General features: G+C 47.4%; 2 protein-coding genes across 4 annotated transcripts in view; both read left to right on the top strand.

Annotated features, from left to right (window-relative positions):
- LOC144149624 (barrier-to-autointegration factor-like) overlaps positions 1-14732 on the top strand; it is a 91229-nt gene extending 76497 nt beyond the window's left edge. The window contains exons 1-3 of one of the 3 annotated variants that reach the window (XM_077681268.1): positions 2242-2335; positions 12540-12677; positions 14463-14732. In XM_077681268.1, the coding sequence (XP_077537394.1) occupies positions 2312-2335; positions 12540-12677; positions 14463-14609 (309 nt within the window). In that variant the 5' untranslated portion in view covers positions 2242-2311 and the 3' untranslated portion in view covers positions 14610-14732. Of the gene's footprint in view, positions 1-2241; positions 2336-3378; positions 3545-12539; positions 12678-14462 lie in introns of those variants that run through there. The other 2 variants (XM_077681269.1, XM_077681270.1) reach the window with 2 other exon arrangements.
- The window catches only part of LOC144148527 (uncharacterized), a gene marked incomplete at its 5' end in the record, with an annotated part of 188863 nt that overhangs the window by 154284 nt on the left and 13752 nt on the right, over positions 1-20827 (top strand). The window lies entirely within an intron of this gene.

Below are 20827 nucleotides of genomic sequence, written 5' to 3'. Positions count from 1 at the left end.
GTGGCTTTCCCGCACGACCTGGAACTTAAGATGGCGGATGGACGCGCAACTCTGCTCCCCTAGGGGAGCTATACAGGATGTTGCGACGATAATTGGAACACTTTTAAAAATTTTCCTGAGCGAACCGCCGCTCTATTCACGCTCAAACTTGCCACGAAGGTCGCAATTTGTGGCCTATTTTGTTTGATACCGAGAGCAACGACGGTACTTACCTGTTTATCCTGAAAATAAATAAAAACGATTTTCGCCTATGGGAAAATGGCGGCTGATTTGGACGTGCGAGCCAGCGCAAGTTGATGTTGGAACGACGGAACCACCTGCAGAGTGAAACGCATGTTTCGGATTCACGTGCGGGGCCAAATGGTGTAGCAGACGATCAGAAAATGCACCTAGAAATGAGCTAACAGACGATCAGAATACTAGTTTTCGGGCTCGCACGCCCCAATCGCCGCCATTTTCCCATAGGCGAAAATCGTTTTTATTTATTTTCAGGATAAACAGGTAAGTACCATCATTGTTCCCGGCATGAAACAAAATAGACCACAAAATGCGACCTTCGTGTGAAGTTTGAGCTCGAACAGAGCGGCGCTTCGCTCAGGAAAAATGTTTAAAGTGTTCCAATTACCGTCGCAACACATTGTATACAGGAACTCTACGTGAAGGCGGTTTGGACGGCGGCGGCCGCATTTGCAGTGCGTTGGAGCGCGAGCTTGCGGGTGTTTGTTGTGTGATATAGCTTTCTAAACTCATCACGAAGGGCAAACTATGTGAACTACCATGCCTGTGACGTGCTGTGTACCTGGGTGCCGCTCTGGCTATCGGAGTACAACGGAAAATGCTTCGTTGTTCTGCCTCCCAAGCGACCGCGAACAACGCGACATGTGGAAGTGAGCCATTCCACTACAGGAGACGGACGCTTTCAGCTTCGAGTCGAAGGCCGTTCGTGTGTTCGAGAAACATTTCGACCCCGCGGACATTATTCGAGCCGATGAGTTTAAAATAAGTGGACAACCTGTGCTTCTGCAGCGCGAGAAGCTCAAGCTCCGCGTCGCCCCGGATATTTGAAAACCTGCCGGCGTATCTTACGAAGCCCAAGCCACGATCGCGCTCACAACGAGAAAATCCGTCTGCTAAACGTCGTCGCGTTTCGTCGCCGCACAAAGATCGGACTGCAGCTACTGTGATTTTGGTTATCAAACCAGATATTTTGAATTTGGAAAGCGGAGCATGGCTATCTTTGCCTGCATATATTTTTTTCCCTTGCCCGCCGCGCTTGCTCAGGGGCTAAGGCGTTGTGCTTAAGTCCAACGACGCGGGTTCCCAGCCGCTTTTCTGATGGAGGCGAAAAGAGAAAACGCTTGTGTGTTAGAGATTTCGGCGCAAGTTAAAGATACCTGAGTGGTTAAAATTAATCCGGAGCGCTACACTACGGCGCGCGCCCCATTGCCGGTGTAGCGTCGGCACGTTAAACCTCATAATCAATCAATCAATGTTTTTTTTTAACTTGCCGTTTGGGTGGGAGGGATGGGACAGGCACTGAGCGGGCGAGTTTTTATCTGTTGACACCCTATGCTTATGAGGACAGCCGAGAAAGCCGCTCAAGGCTGTAGCATTTACTCCTGCCCTGGCCCCTCCGCGCGCCCATTATGCTGCTTCCATTTTGTGATCGTTTTTTTTTTCTGCTGTCCACGCTCACTTTCCGAATCTCGAATATTTTTTACATTATTAGCGCGCTATAAAACAGCTCAAACACAGCGCAAACCCAACGTGCTGTATGTTTGCACACCTATTTGCTCAGCGCAGCATGTCACCCAGGGCTGAATACACAGTTAATTCTGGCGCTAGTTAACTCAGATAATGCAGGCGGCTGCAAAGGCTAGTCAAAAATTGAAAACGTCAGATGTCCGCCTTCTCAAAGCGAGAACGTAGCGGTGCCTGCCGCACCGAACGAACACTGCATCATATACGCCTCCTTAACACCCGTGGTCTTGCCTCAATTTCACAGCTGAGCTACGCGGCAGCAACTGGCTCAAAAACAACAACTGACTGACTTAAAAACTGACTCAAAACTTCGCTCGCGTTTTTACAGGTGGAAATGAAGAGCAGATGAAAGTAGGCGAGTTGCCGATGGAGAAACAGCCGGCCAGCAAGCGTCATCGACCGCCAGCGAAGCCTTCACGTTAACAGGGGCGATCCTAGCGGCAGCTTTTGTCCCTGAATGAAACTTCGGCCGGAGAAGGACTCTGACATAGCTTACTGTCAAATCTGTGCGTCAAACCAAAGCCTACGCAAGTACTATATAGCGAGCGAGATGCAAGGCGTACCTGCACAGTTGGTCTGTTTACGCTACTTTTTATTGGTATTTCTAACCTTTTTTTTTCAAACTTTTTTTGTTTTGTCTTCGTGTTCTTTTTGAAACTGTACAAGATGGATATTTTTGATTTTGTCAGATCATTTTTCTGAAACTTGTATTTATTCGATTTTTTTTCTAATTTTTTGGTTTTCCAAAATTTTGTCAGACCAGTAATTTCCGTTCGCGCTATTATAACGACGAATATAGTATAACTTCCGCCAAATCGGCATTTGTGGAAATGCAGGGCGTTTCACGGTTCGCTCGTCTTCGCCATTATTTTATTCGTATTTCGAACGTTCTTTTGCGGGCTTTTTTCTTTTATTCTTCGGTTTTGGGGGAGATGTATAGGATGCATACCTTTGATGTTGCCAGACCTTTCACAATTTTTTTTGTTATTTTTTAGTGTTTCAAAATTCTGTACGACGAATTATCTATCCATTTACGGCAACATGACATGCGCAAAATCTGCAGTTTTGTGAAAATCCAGTCCGTTACAAGGCCCCGGCTGGGGGGGAACTCGCCAAAGAACGCTACGCATTAAAAAAAAGTAACAGCGCGCAGCTGGAGGGGACGGATAAACGCGGGGATACCGCCTTCGTTCGCGGGGATTCCCCGCTGTGGGGGTCGGAGTCTCACTAAGCGAGAGGAGTCTCGCATAATACTGGCACGCGGCGCGATAAAAGATTCTCCAAATTCTCATCGTAGACAATGATCCGCCACGACTCCTCTTCAGACCTCTCTCAACGGTGTTCCAAAATCTCCTAACTAAGCGTACGAAACGAAACACTTAGAAAGCCTCCCAAACTATTGCAATGTTGAAATGAATTTGTCTTCTACATCAAAAGACGAAAAGTAACACCGGAGTGGGCTAAAATTTAGTTGGAAATGCCTGGAGGGAGTCTTGCTTTGGGAGAGAGAACTGAACGAAGAGGAGATGGGCGGGGGAGGGCAACGTGTGGTGAAATCTCTGATAAGGTCGAAGTGTCGTTTGGAGTCGCCACCGTTTCTGCTGACATAACCTTCGCCGCCGCGACCGGCGACAGACGTTGCGCGCCATAACAACGCGGAAGTAATCGCTCAGGCCAAGCCGCCACGGAAGGCAGGCGCCTCGAACGTTCGCCGAATCAAGATACAGCCCGCCTATTCATCGAAAAACCTCCTCAGGACATTGTTCTTCGTACAAGAGCGGCAGTAAGTACATGTGCACTTCCTCCTCTTCGACCGTGAAACATTCGCATTTAATTTGATTTTTTTGTAAAGTATACAGTCACTCGTAGATAAGAGTGGACACGAAGCGATGATTCGTTAAATACTTCAGCCTTTGTATGTGGCCTTGAAGGTGGAAGCGCTCACACAACAGGGACAAAAGTAGAAAAAACCGAGACGACACGGCGCTAACTCGCAACTGTTTGTTTATTGAAAAGAGACACAAATATATACTTTCAACATCTCCCTTGGTGCGTTCGTCTCGCCCAGGATAAAATCATGAAAGTCACTTTTTACAGGGATTAAATACATACCGGTGTACACGCGACAATCGAAGGGTAAAGGCAGTAAAAGAGCAAAACCATAACTTATCAAGAAACCACTACGATCGCAATGAGTGGCACAGATAAAAATATTCTTTGTCTTTTATAAAAATTGACGGGGCACTAACACATCTATCTCCGGACCTTTTAATGTGAAATGCTTCTATCGGCTCTCGAGTTGTTTTATCTGGATACCGTGACAAAACCGCGGTATCGCAGAAGATGGGCGAACACCCATGCGTGGTGCAGTGTTCCTATAGTTGGGAGCCCTGCTTTGATTTTTCACCTTTTTTACGTTCTTGCAGACGTATGCTTAAACATCGCCCAGTTTGTCCTGCATAAATGTGGCCACCCGTTATCGGCGTCAGATAAACAACACACGTTGCACACCGCACAAAGGGGGAAGTATATTCCACATTGCATGCTCGTCTTCTTGACGGCTTCTCACTGGGCGATAACAATCTCTTCTATTTTGCCGCATAACTTGGTCAGTTTGTTTGGGACTGAGAAGACCACGTCGACGTCATACCGGTTAGCAGCATTTTTTAACCCGTGCGACGCCTTGTGCATATACGGACTGACGACAAGTTTTTTACACTTATTTTATTTTTCTCGTTTCCCCAATCTGATATCGTGCCTTTTATTACCTTTTCCCGCCTTCTATTAAATGACGAATGACAGCTTGCGAAAAACCAGCCCTATTTGGTCTTTCTAGCTGGCTTGTGAAACTACTGGATAGTGAAACTACTGGTACAGCTGTATTAAATCTGCAACGAAAATTGTTTCCGACCTCACAGGATATACGGTATCATGTCGCACCGAACGCAAGAGTTTGAGCTCACGAATTTGCTCCCGTATTAGTTTTACCACGCGTTAATTTTAAAACTCTGAAGGTTAATGAAATGTTCGTCCATCTGAGCCCGAGTAAATTCCTAGTACAAGAGAGTTGTGAGTCTATTTGAGTTCTGAATTCATTTTGAGAGTTCAGTCCATTTTGAGTTCTGAGTTCATTTTGAGTTTGCAGTACATTTTGAGTCCTGAATTCATTTTGAGTTTCCAGTACATTTTGAGTTCTGAGTACATTTTGAGTTTGAATACATTTTGAGTTCTGAGTACATTTTCAGTTTGAGTACATTTTGAGTGCTGAGTGCATTTGAAGTTATGAGACGGAGTGAGTTCTGAGTTTTGTGCTCACTGTGAGTTTGAGTTTAAGTGAGCGTAGATGTGCTGCTCAGCAATGAGTCTGAGTTTTAATGAGTGGTGATTCGAAAATAAATTTGTGAATGAGTTTGAGTGAGCCGCGCCAACTTTTCCGAAGTATGGATTTCGCGCCTTTTATTAACTTAAGGATTATCTTGCGAACTACATTTTGCGAAATACCAGCCCTGTTTAGTCTTTCTAGCTGGCTTGTGAAACTACTGGATATTTTTTCGGTGCACGATTTTTGGAGGGATGCTCGCAGACACGAAACACCGATCCCCATTTTAGGGGCGAAGCTCCTTAAGGTGTGGGTCTGTCCATCCTCGACGTATGTATGTAGCCACCTCTAGTTTAGTTCTTGGATTGTTTACTAGATGGCGGTACTTGTATATGATGAAAAGATGCGCTTGGATTGTTTACTAGATGGCGTGGCTACCTCTAGTTTAGTTCTTGGATTGTTTACTAGATGGCGGGGAGCGTTGTAATAAAATCCGTTCGCTGTTGGCGCGCGCTCGGAGTCGCCCGATGAATAAGGCTGCAGATGTGCGAGCCCGCGAGGCAGAAGCGCTCCGTGAAGCTGCGCGACGCCGCCGCCAAGATCCTGCCGTACGAGAGCGAGAGGCCGAAGCGTGTCGTGTGGCTGCGCGACGACGCCGCCAAGATCCCAGCGTTCGAGAACGAGAGGCCCAAGCGTCACGGCAACGGCGCGAGGACCCTGCCGTACGCGAAGCGGCACGGCTGCGGCGCGAAGAAAATCTCCAAAACGTCAGAGAACGGGAAGCGGCGAGAAAGCGCGCGTATCGGCAGGCAGACCCCGATGCAGTGAGAGCTCGTGAGGCGTCTGCAAAACGCATCAGGCGAGCTCAGCCCCAAGGTGCCGACGCCCGGTTTAAGCGAGACTTTCTAGACGTTACGTTCGGACAAAGATGTAGTGGGCGAACTTTCACTGAAGAGTCACGGTTTTACCGATGATTTCCCCTCAGGAGCTTAGCCTACTCATCATCATTCACCCCGTGGATCTGCTGTGATTTTTTTACGATCTTTGAGTGCCCGGAATTGAAGTCTACTATGGGCTTCTTTGAACGCGGGAAGAACGACCAGCATTTATGTTTTAAATGCAGAGAATTTCAGTAACTCACGATGTCACCCGCGTTGACGTCAGTAGTCGTAATCCGCAGCGTCGTCGTCCGCACCCCTCCTCATACACTATATAAAAAAATACTATCCGGCGCCTGGTTTCGATCCCTCGACCCTGCGGGCGGAACGCAATGTACATGGTGCTCTACCCACTGCGCCACAAAGCCGACACAGAATGGGAGGCTACGAACGCGCCTTATATCCTTGACTCATTCAAACTACGTCAAGAAGGTGCTGATGCAACGCATTCACTACCACCAATTCCCCAAACACTAAACGTTAACGCAATACACCCACCCCCTATGCGACGCATTTACTCGAGTCCCCCTCGCGGGGAGATGGGCCCAATTTTTTTCTTCTCTATACAGCCTCAGACCCAAAAACTGTAATTCATGTTCCTTTGGGAACTCAACTGTAAAGCTCAGACCACAACCATACCGTTTAAAAGGGTTCAAAACCTGAGTCACCTTTTCGTTGAGGCTATGAGGCTTTACAAATACTAGAAAATCGCCTACGTATCTGGCAATCTTACTGGCCACCTCTCCCAAGTTTTTCTCAATAAGACTGTCAATTCTTTCTAGAAATATGTTGCTAAGAAGAGGGGCAACGTTACACGCTATGCAGACACCAGTTTTTTGGAGATGAAACGTTCCTTTCCATTCGCGGACTTCATGCTGGGGTTGCGACCCCAGCTCTCTACTCAGGACGTCATGCTACAACTAAAACACCACATAGTAGATGCTCGATTCAGTTCCACACATAACACCAAGGCGATCTTGGGCCTCGATTTAACGCGAGCGTTCGACTCAGTTTGCCACTCGTCAATCCTGGAAGGAGTAGCCGCGGCTGGAGTCGGTGCGGGAGCATACAACTACACTTGTAATTTCCTCACGGGTCGAACAGCCACACTCCCCCTTGGACAATTGACTACACCCCTGATCCCCCTCGGTAGCAAAGGTTCCCCCCAAGGATTGATTCTTTCCCCTTGCTTTTTAATATTGCCCTACGAGGTCTACCCCCGCTCCTCGACGCCATCCCCGACCTACACGACAGCATATACGCCGACGACATCACGTTGTGGGTTACTAGAGGATCTGATAGTCACATCCAAGATACCCTCCAAACGGCAACTGATGTCGTCGAAGCGTATGCAGCCTCTCGCGGTCTGTCCTGCTACCCAACAAAATCAGAGATTCTTCTACACAGACCTAAAAGACCAGGAAAACAGCCACCTTCCCCACTGCTCCTCATACAAATAACTACCTCTAACGGCCAACCCACCCCAATAGTTGACTGCATCAAGATTCTAGGTCTCCGTATCCAGGCAAACGGATATAATGTAGATACTCTCCGTGCCCTAGAAAAAGGGATTTACCAGACTACACGACTGATCACTCGCATAGCTACCAAACATCGAGGAGCAAAAGAAAACAATCGAATACGTCTCGTACAAGCCTTCGTCATCAGTGGTATAGCATATGTCACCCCCTTCCTAAACCTCAAAGTCAGCGAAACGCACAAAATTGAAGCTATGATACGTAAATCTTACAAATATGCTTTAGGTCTCCCTGTTACACTCTCAACAGACAAACTACTCTCTCTCGCCCAACGGGTCTCGCAACTTGAGCGACTCACGAGGAGTGACACTGGACGCCACATTCTTCAGAGTGTTGGCCTCAGTCAACCCACTATCTCTGACACCCATGTCGACATTCCCTCAGTCATTCGAGACCAACTGGTAATCCATCCCCTCCTTAAACACATGCACCCGATTCATAACGAGGAAAGGCGCCGAGCGAGAGCACAGGCTTTACACAAGCAACCTTCCTCCAACCCACAAGTAGCCTACGTGGACGCTGCGGAATACTCAGGACGCGAAGCCATTGCAGCGGTCGCAGTTAATTAATCTCACCTCACACTAGGCGTCCTCTCCTGCCCTACTCAATTTCCAACCGTAGGCGAAGAAATGGCTATCGCTCTTGCCATTATTTCCAGCTCTAAAGTTACTACTATAATAAGCGACTCCAAATCGGCCATTACCAATTACTCCAACGGGCGAGTTGACCCCCGAACTTTACGCCTACTCCTGCAGGCACGCCCATTCCCGAAAGGAAAAATATATATCGTTTTGGCACCGGGCCACTCCGAACTCCTAGGAAATGAATTGGCAGACCAGGTTGCTCGAGAACTGGTAATCCGAGAGCCCAGTGACGCTGCAGAATCTCCTCAACCGTTATTCTATAGGCACCGCCTCTTGACCTACCGATCGGTACTCGATCACTACCGACTGTCCATTGCTCACTTCCCACAACCCGATACCCTTCTCCCGCCGATACGCTGTTTTATGGCGCCAACTTCAAACATCCACATTTCCCACCCCTGCCCTCCTATCACTCCATAACCCCGAGTTGCGCGATTGTTGCCATAAATACGCAGACCTATCACATATCATTTGGTCCTGTGAAGAAGAACCCCTCCAAACTCTTAAAAAGCACCCCATTTTATTACGAATTACGAAAGAAGAGCAGTGCGAGGCCGCGCTGCTCAGCACAGACCATATGACCCAGGTCTCACTAGCCCAGGTGGCCGAAGACGCAAGGACACTGAAGTCGACCTGAAAACGGTCCCACACGTGGCAACAATAAAGTTTAATCTGATCTGATCTGCGCTCACTCAAACTCACAGTGAGTGCCAAACTCAAACTCACACGGTCTCAAAACCCAAAATGTACTCAGAACAAAAAATGTACTCAAACTCAAAACGTACTCAAACTCAAAATGTACTCAAAACTCAAAATGTGCTCAGAACTCAAAATGTATTCAGAACTCAAATATACGCAGAACTTAAAATGCACTCAAACTCAAAATGCACTCAAAACTCAAAATGTACTCAAACTCAAATTGTACCTTAGAACGAGGAGTAAGTGGGCTGGTTTGTGCAGGTTAGAAATGTGGGAAACTAGCAATATAAGCCGCCTGCAAGAAATAAAACTTTGTTTTTAGTCAGCGCCGTGTGTTTGTCTTCTACTTTACGTCCTGTCCTTCCGCGCTGTTTCTCACATTTTCAAAATGTACCCAGATTTGAAAATGTACTAAAACTCAAAATGTACTCAAAACTCAAAATGTACTCAGAACTCAAAATGTATACCTCAAACTCGAAATGTATTCAGAACTCAAATGCACACCGAGGCAACAATCGGCCAACTGCTCCTCATGCAAATAACTACCTCTAACGGCCAACCCATCCCAATAGTAGACTGCGTCAAGATTCTAGGTCTCCGTATACAGGCAAACGGATATAATGTAGATAGTCTCCGTGCCCTGGAAAAAGGGGTTTACCAGACTACACAACTCATCTCTCGCATAGCTGCCAAACATCGAGGAGTAAAGTAAGCCTCAGGGATCTAGCCGGTACGCTCCAAAATATTGGTACTGTTGAAATTCCTCGCCCTTAGATGGCAGCTAGAGCAACTTCAATGACCCTGCATAATCCGTGTGAAGCAGCCCTCCTGTCTAAGTAATCTCGAGTTGAGTGCATTTTAATTGCTTTTCAAAAGTCACCTGAGCACCCCTTCGATGCCTAGTGCTCACTGCAGACGTCTAAACTTAACCAAGAAACACGTTCTGTTGGTGCTGCATTGTAGTTAAATCTGTTCAATATACTGTCGTTATTTTCCTTCGTGTTCTACCGAACATACATCTTCATGTTCTCGGGGCCTGCAGAGGTTATTCGTGCGCAGTTAGCCTTGCTGCGGGTTTGTTTTCCACCCGTACAGAGGTGGCTAAATTCAAAGCCGTGCCTAGACTGTGCTGTTTAGTTGTGGCAAATTGCCGCCATGCGCCATAAATATTAATGCACTGCAAGCAGTTTGCAGTGTCTAGTCACCCGCATTTTTTATCACTGCTCTGAATTGGCTGACCGAAAACAAAAGGCTGTGTGTTATCAGGTCAGTAGCACGTCCAAGTGGAAGCACGTACACGGCACTTTTCCACTCATTTTTCAATGCCTCGCGCTACAGCGTAACGTGTAGTAAAAGAAAAGTGTATGATGGATAAAACTGGTTCAAAATAAACTAATATGGTTGAAAGATTTGTGGAACGCTCTCTGTCTGTTCGAGCAATTGTCAAGGACAAGCAGAAGCTGTTTTTAGATGTGTTATAATTTTTGTTACCCTCAAATACCCACCGGTTCTTGACGCTACGCCTGATCGGCTCGGGTGGTTGGTCGAAGCAATCAAGAAAAGGCATAGCTACCTGGCCCTGGGCCCTCGTGGGTCGCCGAGGGCGTGCCGTCGTGTAGCGGCAACGTTTTGGACTGTATTAAGCAGGATGCTCGGACTCACACTTCGAATGAACACTCGTTCAAATGATGTGTTGGTCAACTTTCTGATGTGCGCTGGTGCTTTTGTTCTGTGGAGAAATCGTGGTGCTGCATGTCTTCGAGCCCGGCCGCAACGGGCAATGTTCCCACTGCTGTGGCGTGTCCGGTCGATTCTGATGAGTCATTTGGAGCATGAGTTGGCAGCTCAAGGGGAAGAAGCCTTACTCTTGCGTTGGTCTACGCGCTTTATAGTGGTCAGGAGTAACATCCTGAGTCTTTCTTTAGTGCCTTACTGAGCTAAGTTAGTTTATGAACTGTCTTTCTGAACACTGGTGAAGTTTGTGTGACTTGATTTGTAGTGGCTTGTTGACCACGCCAAAAATTTTGTGCATTGTGTATAATGACCATGTTACATGCAGACTCATTGGATAATTTTCTGTTCTTAGGGCAGCGCTGTTATCACTAGTCGCTGCGCCCTGATATTTGGACTATAATAAATTCTCTTTACCCCCCCCCCCCCAATCGGGCACTAAACTGCGCTTGCATTGACCCCGGCCACCACCCCAAACAGGGGCAGATGCGTGCAAATTTCTGAAATCCGGTTCATTGCAAGAGAGGGCACCACCGCTTCAGCAAACACGTGATTGCTCCTTTCATTGACGCTTCTCCTGCGTTAAATCACTGCGAACGTGTGCCAAGAGACTTGCAATCTTTGAATACACTGCATTCTTGCCCCTCCCCACGTTTCATGTAAGTGTAGATGGCCTGGGATTTCTTATATTTGGTTGAGTGTCTTCAAGCAGGCACTCAGACGGAGCACACACCACGTCATGAACTGAAGTGCAAAACATTAGGTTTAAGAAGAGCACGTACTTTAGCTTGCACCATCGTGGGTTCACATCAGTGTCATAATAGCTGGTATTCTTGCACGAGAGACACCATAACCTTTGATGACCAGATTCTTGGCAACTTCCCATGGTTCTCATGGCCACAAGTTGGTATTGCTGAAATTTTTTGCTCAGCATTTGAATCCAGAGGTATGTGCGTGCATTTAAATACTTTACCTGCAGTGGTGTTTCTCTAGCATGCAAGTTTTAATTCCCAGTCATGGCAGCCACATTTAGATGGGTGGGACGTCTAAAACACTCGTGTACATAGATATAGGTGCAGAGCTCCAGGTTGCTGAATTTACTCCTTCCCTGCTAAGGCATTCTTTCTAGTCGTATCTTTGGGATGCAGTCCATGAACTGCGATTAAAAGTATGGTGTAGTGAGTATCACAGCAAGGAAAACGTTTTTAAAACAACGCGTGCAACTAACGTCAAGAAGCGCGTAAAAAACAACTCTGAACATACCTTTTAATGCTCCTTTCTACACTTCACGTCGGAACAATTAACGGCTGGGCCCATAAATTCTAGTCTGAGCATGGCCTGCCTATAATGAAATTTGGGCGGCCCTGTTCGGGCTTCCAGGGAACCCCGGGCCAAGCAGTGCTCTAGTATGGGGTCACATGCAGTGAGCTCCTAGGCTGCTCTTCTTCGTATCCACATCTTGTCACATTTATTGCGGTACTTCTTACTTACATCAGCATTGCACTAAAATACCCCAAAACGCGATCATCACCCATAAGCAGCATGAATTCTACAAACAAAAATCTGAACTGTAGACACAAAGCTACTCAGTTCGAGGACAGTGTACAAGCCTCAAAATTAGCTGTTGTGCTACTGGTAATAAATAGGCTACTGACACTGACGAGGCCTCAAGGGGTACTAGTGAGTTATTGCATCGAAGTCTGCAGAAGTAGCAAAGACCGCTGCCTCATCTGGACAGTGGTTGAAAATTTTGGGCTTGCGATCCCACAGCAGTGTATGCTATTCACAGTTCACAGACAACACAGTTTCAGACGCGTAAGCAGCAACTTTGTTTTCTATTCAAGCTGCACAAAAAGCGATGTTAGCTTCTGCACCAGTGTGCATGTTTCCACCTCCTTCCTCTGCGCAGCGACTTCCGGCCATGTCGTCGACCTCGCAAAAGCACCGCAACTTTATCTCTGAGCCCATGGGCGAGAAGGCGGTCACGGACCTTGCTGGCATCGGCGAGGTGCTGGGCAAGAGGCTAGAGCAGAAGGGCTTCGACAAGGTGAGGGTTGCGAAGAATTTGTACCTTGGCATCAATAGACCCCAACGTACATAGCCTGTGCTGTTTAATAACCCCCGAAGGTGTGTGTGGTGCAGCTCAAAAGTTAAAGACAAGAGAGAGCGTTAACAGGCATCGTCATTTTGTCAGTGTGTGGGAGCCTCTCGGTCAAAGTCGTAGAGCGAGAAAACATTGCGAGGCGACGCCCAGGATAGTCGTGGTGTGGCGATGCAGGAGGTAGTGCTGTTTGAAGCGTTTGTCTGCTACCATGCATAACCACCATGCTTCCCCCCCTCCCCTGTCTCCTGCTTGAGCACGACCATCACCATTCGCATTAGCAAAACCGCTTTTTTATGCGAGTTTATGTGCCCTAACCTCGAAGTTTCCCATTCGGGTGCCCTAACCTCGAAGTTTCCCATTCGGGTTTTATGGACAACGATGCGTAAACGAAGAGTATGATAAACTGCGCTGGAGAAAGTGAAAGTGTACACTCGCACAAAATGGGTTCACTTTGTGCAGCAACCCACCTGAAATGTTTTGTTCTGGCAAGGTGACTTAGTGTAGAACAATTCCAGCGGCCGTTTTTTATGTGGATAATTTCCCAGCCCAGTCAGCCATAACCTCCTGCATCCGCAGTGCCAAGCTACCATGTTAATGCAAAATTAGAAGCACTGGGTGTGCATGGCTAGTGAGGAGTCCTAATGCTACAGCTTTTCCACTGTAGGAGTGCCGTAATTCAAAGTCCTAAGAGATTAGCTCTAATTCCCAGTCGTGAAATAGTTCAAATCTTCTTCACCTTTTCTGAAGGAAGAGTTGTAAACCCGGTTTCTAATGCTTGTCTCACTACAATGCACGTGGAAAAAAGGGGCCATGCAGACAAAACACAAGTTTGGTTCATTCGAAAGGATATCCTCATTAGAATTATACTGACACCACTTTTAACACACACTTCGCTCAAGTAAGCTACATAATTAGGAAAAAAAGTGCATGAATGGCCATTCGACCCACTAGCCCATTTCCCGCAACAGAACGTATGATGTCATATGTGCCCTGCTGTGCGATTGGCTGAGGCTGGCAAAAGCATAGAAGTACCGATACGCACTGCTGTTGGTACTGGGCGCACTATGCTTGTTTCAGCTGCACGGCAGTCCACCGATTAGCGTGAGCCACGTCTTACGTGACCCTCTTTGTCAAGCTAACCCCAGTTTCACAAAACAATTTATTTTCTACTGTAACGAAAACAAGCCAGGTGTAAATGCGGTCAAAAACAAAGCAACAGCGGAAAACGGTCCATGGCTGGGTATGGTAGCGCCACCTGGGAGGACTGGCGGCAAGCAAAGCTGCAGAGCCAAATGACGCACTGGAAATTCGTTTGAATACCCACCCTTGTGACTTTATTGCAGACGTCGCGGAAACACAAAATTCGGCGGGAGAATCAAAAATCTAACCTGAATCGATTCATTTGTTAAGTGCTCAGTTTGTCTCATTAACTTGTGGCCGGCACATTGTCTGTGCGGCACGAGGTCGCGGGTTTGATTCCTGGCGGCCGCTTTTCTGATGGAGGCGAAAAGCGAAAACGCCCATGTGTACGAGATTTCGGCGCAAGTTAATAAAGATCCCCTGGGGGTCAAAATTAATCCGGAGCCCTCCACTATGGCACGCCTCATCGCCTGCGCTGCGTCGGCACGTTAAACCAAACAATCAATCAACATTGCCTGTGCAATAAACATGTGCTTGGCGGTGTTCAGGGCCAGCGACGTGTGAACAGTGGTGCGGTTCTCGTTGCAGGCCTACGTCGTCCTGGGCCAGTTCCTGGTCCTGAAGAAGAACAAGGACATCTTTGTCGACTGGATGAAGGACGTCAGCGGTGCCAACAACAAGCAGGCCACCGACTGCTACCAGTGCCTGTACGACTGGTGCCACGAGTTCTTGTGAACTCGAGGGCAGCTAGCAGCGGACTGTACATACCTTGCGTGTTTTAACCTGTGGGCAGCGTCCTCCTTGTCCAGGTCCCATTTTTTACATGTTTTAAGACAATAAAGGTACTTCCCGGCTCCACGTTTTTCTCTCTCCTCTCTGCTTGTGTGGACGTGTCGTCAAAGGGGCCACAGAAGCAAAATGCAACCTCTTGGTTTTTAAAGAAGTAGCCATTGGCCACTCAATCGTAATTGGGCTGGCCAATCTGCACAAACGTCATGTGGAGGCAGGCCAATGATGAAGCAGGCCGTAGTTTAAACTCCTGAAGAGCATGAATAAGAGTTACAGAGGGAATGGAACTGGTTTGCACAACAGCACGTTGTGCTCGGGCCGCTAATGATTTGATCATAAAAACGACTTTTTTTTCCTCTCCTTTACCCCGCCTCGCCCATGTGGTTGAAGCATCAGTCCTAGATTGAATGGAAAAGTGAGTGTGTTAGGGTTGGGCAAGAGGGAACATTTGGTTTGCCTGGGAATATTAAAATGAATTTGAAAAAAAAAGTCCCTGCATTTTTGCAGCTGTCCGATTCCATAGGGGCGATTTCCCATACAAGCCGGGTGAACTCGCCAAGCGTTGCAGTCCCAGACAAGGGCCGAGCACCAGGCCGGGGAGTCGTACCTATTTTACCAGTATGTTCCCGGTGCCACCAAGGCACATAAATGCACATGGTGACTCCCACAGTCACAGTGGACACTCAACTTCGTAACCGCGTGTGGCACAAAAAATTTACAACCGCTTTCACCCGAGCATTTCCTGACAGTCTGGTAACTTCCCAAGTACAAGATCCCCTGTTCAGGTGGTGCTTGTATTGGTTGCATCCGAGATTGTTTCCCAATTGACTACCAAGCCTGGCTTTGAAAGAGTCAAGTCCACAGCCGAGCAGGATTGACCCATCACGCAAGTTACCGCACCAGAATTGTGGTATGTCATGTTGTTGTCACCAATCCATTCCCACAACCGGCGCCCACAGGCATCTGTACAGAAGTCCCAGGATACATGGTGAGAGTTGAAATAACATGCGAGAACGCTGTGGGGTTTGCAGGAAGCGAGGGCTGCGTCCACGGTTTCTGGGATCCCAGGCATGGAGGGCGCCTGTACCCATTTTTATTCTGGTGGGTGACCAGTGGCTCAAGTCTGGGAGCAGGAGCCCTCCACGCCTGCCACAGTGGTGTTAGGGCGTTTCCAAGTCCCGTATCCCCAGCCAAGACAGTACAGGGGGCGCTTGTACCCTTTCGACTGGTGGGTTCCCAGCAGTCCCTGACCTCGCCTGAAGGGGTTCGAGGGACCTCGCACGGCTGCTTGGTCAAGCTCCAAGCATGTCCAAGGCTTACAGAATGGAAATGGGGGAATGGGTCTCGTGAAATTCATCCGTCCCGCTTACGGGCCACCATGCAAAGTCAAAGGGTCTGCAAAGGATCCTGAATGCCCGATTTGGGTCTGCTCTGGTAGAGAAGGACGTAACTTTAGTGATAGAAAGAAGTCAGCTGACCCTACTCGGGGATACATTTTCTGTGTATAGTTTCGTAATACAATTTACTTGGCATGGAACTCTGATTCTTGGTTAGCTGTGATGGGAAGAGAAGAGCTTTTTTCAATTTACTACAGTGTCAAGGCTTGCACTATATAAAAATAATTAAATCTAGTGATGTATTCCAGCGCAAACTTTGCATCAACGAAGCAGGTCTCGACTGCAATGAAGGTGGGTCTGTCGACCACTACCTATTGGCTTGTAGACAATTTTCAAGGCCCAGTGCTCAGGTATCGGCTCCTTGAGGCGTTTCTTTGCTATCTGAAATTGCCTTATCTGTGCCAGCTTTCATTTGGTGCTTGTGAAATGGGGCTCTTCCGCTGGGATGTTTGCTCAACCCTTAGCTGCATAGGAAAGTGTTTTATGCAGAAATGCATTATAGTCGGGAGTTGTCGTGCGTCCCTTGGCCGGCGTCCGCAGCGCGTCTGATGATGATTGTGGCATGATGCCCCTAGAGATTGGCCAACCAAACAATCCATCACGAGATAGCTTCGCGTTCAAGCACCATCGTCATCTTCCCGTAGGGGAACCGCTGAAGAAGAAGAAGGAGAAGACAAAGCTGCGAAGAGGAGGGCTGCGTGAGTTTTGGCTACCTAAGAATGGCATGACTCGTACATTAATATCTGGAGACATCTTAAAAGAGGCCATCGCTTCGGCAGAGCTCCAGTCGCCATAGGGCGGATACGGGTCCTGCAATGGAATTGCCGCTCTGCAATCTCTTCGTCTCCTCATCTTTCGCATCAAATTTCTACGCTATCCCCGGACATTATTCTGCTTACGGAAACGTGGCTATCTCCTTCAAAATCTTTCGCTGTTCGCAACTTCACATCGTTTCGCTTGGATTTTAATTTCAACCGCCTTTTGCCACAGGGCGTCAATCTCGTTCACGTTGTCGACAAGTGACTGCGAAATCCTCGGGGTTGACCTCTATTTCCCGAATACCGCTCCCTTATCTGTGATCAACGCATACTTCCCATCTGGAGTAATATCTACGAGACCATTGGACGCAGCCCTCGCTTCCTGCAAACCCCACAGCGTTCTCGCATGTGATTTCAACTCTCACCATGTATCCTGGGACTTCTGTACAGATGCCTGTGGGCGCCGGTTGTGGGAATGGATTGGTGACAACAACATGACATACCACAATTCTGGTGCGGTAACTTGCGTGATGGGTCAATCCTGCTCGGCTGTGGACTTGACTCTTTCAAAGCCAGGCTTGGTAGTCAATTGGGAAACAATCTCGGATGCAACCAATAGTGATCATGTTCCTTTGCTTTTCGAAATTTTATGCCCCGTGCGTACTCCCAGCCGCAAAATACACGCATTCGTAAATATGAACCGCTTTGCTAAGGAATTACGAGTTGCCCTGTCTACGATGGCCCAAGGAGATGAAGAGCATACGGCCGCAGAGGTTTTAAATTAAATTAACGATGCAGCCGTGAGTTCCAAATTCACAGTCTCGGTAACTAGGGATACGATCAGCCCGTGGTGGAACGAGGAGTGTACGTATGCATACAGACGCAGAAATGCAGCGTGGAAAAGACTGCTCCGTAATCAGTGCCCTGCGAATTGGAGTAGCTTCAAATTCATCCGCGGTATATTTAAGCGGACTAACAATAAGGCAAAAGAGGAGTATAAGTCGCCCCGCTTTGCTTTACTCTCGGACCCACGGAAAAAAAGACACCTATTTCGATTTTTGCGCAGTTGGAATGTGGCTCCTCCAGAGCAAAACATTGAATCAGTTATCAGCTCCCCGGATGAAATCCAGGATTTTATTAACCAGATTGCGCAGGGCTTACATGCACGTTTCACTTCGGCATTACCACCAGTCCTTACGAGACTCTGTCAAGACTACTTTGAGGAGGTGACCCTTCAGGAGATTGGCGAGGGCTTGAGCCATGTCCCTGATGCGGCTCCTGGACTGGGTGGTATTACAGCCCATATGCTAAAACTCTTGTTCAACGAGTGTCCCGACTCACTGCTACAAGTGGTTAACCATTCCCTACAGCATTCATGGGTTCCAATTGAGTGGCGGCTGGCAAAGATCGTCCCCTTCCTTAAAAAACAAGGTCTTGGATACGCTTTAGATAATATCAGATCCATAGCCCTCACATCGAATTTCGTAAAACTAGTAGAAAGAATCTTGCTACATCGAATTGAAAACATTTTAGAACGCGAGAACGTCTTGAACCCTAAACAGATAGGATTCAGGCCTGGCTGCTCAATTTGGTCGGCCCACATTGATTTGGAGAGTCGCATTCAGCTGGCACGCCAACGTAAAGAAGTGGGCGTGTTGGTTACCCTGGATATTGCTAAAGCTTACGATAGCGTTGAATACCAAATTCTTTTTGACACAATCCAGCGTTATCATTTTCCAGACTACATTGTTTCGTGGATTGGCACCTTTTTGTCGGATAGAAAATTCTTTTGTTCACAGCAGGGCCTGTCCTCTCCAATATACAGTCAAACTCGAGGTGTTCCCCAGGGCTCCGTTCTCTCTCCCGTGCTGTTTAATATTTTAATGAGCTCGGTTCCGGTAAATCCAGACATTCAGGTGTATATTTACGCGGATAATATTGCTTTTTTCACTTCAGACAGGGATATACACACGTTGTATCGGCGTATGCAGTCGTATGTAAGCGCCTTAGAGGCTTCGCTGGATGGCCTTCGCTTGACCCTAAATGTGAACAAATGTGCTCTGCTTCCATTTCCAGTGAGCGGCCCAGTCTTCATATCTCTTAGGTGCCGGCAACAGGACATTCCTCAGGTCAATTCTTTAAAATATCTGGGTATTTTGTACGAATATACCCTCAATTGGCGTCCACACATAGATTACATTACTACCGAAGGGGCTCGGGCCGTGTCATTCTTGAGAGGGCTAAGTCACAAAAGATTGGGCATGCGTCGTGACACCCTACTAATGATTTACAAAATGTACGTCCGACCAATTCTAGAACTTGGATGTGTGCTATTCTCCGGGAGTCCTCACTACAAACTTCGCCCGTTGATAATGCTCGAAAGACAAGCTCTACGTTTATGTCTGGGTCTTCCCCGTTATGTACCAATTAAAATTTTATACATGGAAGCCCGTATTCCTCAGTTAGTCTCACGCATGCATGCCCTCACCATGGATGCATTTTTACGAGTTATGGAATCGCCCATATCCAGGCCGCAAACTGCCTTCGTTACATGGCCTTCATTGTTCTTCGGTAGTTCATGGCCGCGGTTGAAACATCCACAGGCGGCCTTTGTTCAATCTCTGCTTGGCCCATTAAATGTGGCACTCTTGTCGGCTCCAGTACTTGACAGAGTGTCGCACTTAGATATTTCTTTTGATAAAATCTTTCGCTCTAACGCGAAATTACTCCCTCTGAACCTTTTAACAGGCCTCCTACAGAATCATCTTAACGGTTTCCCATTCCACGCCATTGTTGCAACCGATGCTTCTGTCCGGGAGGAGAGGGCAGGCGTAGGTATTTTTCGCGAAGGCCCGTTTTCGGGTGTATACGTTTCACTGTACCGGAAAAGACGAAGACGGAGGAGGAGGCACACAGGACGCTAACTATACTTTAGTTGAAGAGAACTTCCATTCTTCCTGTGACTTCCTCTCCAGACTCGCTAGAAAGGAAGTCTGGCGAGCATCCTGTGTGCTTCCTTTATCGAGCTTGTTTTTTTAAAGACGACAGTGTTTCTTGTACTAGTTGAACTCGAAAATGTCTGTCTGGAAGTAATCAGTTTCTGCGTTTTACAGAAGGTCTACCAGGGCACAACGGACAACAGGACAGGGGAAGATGCAGATCCCGATCACGGCAAAGAACGAAGACGGAAAAACGATCAACTGATCAAGAGGAGTCAAGATTGAGCACGAGATTTCACCATCAAGGAAGCACTTAAACTGCATATATGTTTGCATATCAACATCACATGTATGAAGAACGACATGTTGATTCGCAACTGAGCTTTCACATATTCGTTTTAAAAAAAATACTGCTGATTTCCTCCTTTCCCTTGGCTTGGTTTCGCGTGATAGATCTCTCTTCTTTCTTTCTTCTTTTCCTGTCTGTTAAAAACTCTTTTCGACTTCAGTCCAGTTTGTTTATTTTTAATTGGCGTCACCCGTGATACGTCTGTGGTGCGGGTTTGGGCTTTTATTTTACTTTATAGCCTTTTATTTTTTCTGTCTGTCTGTCTGTCTGTCTGTCTGTCTGTCTGTCTGTCTGTCTGTCTGTCTGTCTGTCTGTCTGTCTGTCTGTCTGTCTGTCTGTCCGTCCGTTCGTCCGTCCGATCGTCCGTCTGTCTGTCCCTTCCCTTGATTCAGCGCTCAGGCCAGAAGATGAAATAGTTCCTGAACGAGAAGTTAAATTAGGAAAAACATTTCAAAACTAATAAATCTGGCGGCGATGCTCATACTTTCCAGCAAACACAAAACATTGTACAGCAAAAAGAAAACATTACGCATTTGTGAGGCAAACATTACACAAGCAGTACTTGCGAAGTGTTGTAAATCGTCGAGTAAAACGACGCCCGGGGACGAATCGCTGGTATTCCCGCGAAGTGATGATCAGGTAGACGGGCGAGGTGCCTGATATGTGTCCTGAGTATTTCAACGTCCACAAAGGTTGCCAAAGGGTGATTTCGAGCCAGGGC

The sequence above is a fragment of the Haemaphysalis longicornis genome, unplaced genomic scaffold (genome assembly GCF_048455015.1).
Source record: "Haemaphysalis longicornis isolate Haplotype H1 unplaced genomic scaffold, Haemaphysalis longicornis Haplotype H1 scaffold_8, whole genome shotgun sequence".
In the NCBI taxonomy this organism is placed as follows: Eukaryota; Metazoa; Arthropoda; class Arachnida; order Ixodida; family Ixodidae; genus Haemaphysalis; species Haemaphysalis longicornis.
The sequence above is the reverse complement of the archived record's forward strand: the minus strand, read 5'-3'. Positions and strand labels throughout refer to the sequence as shown.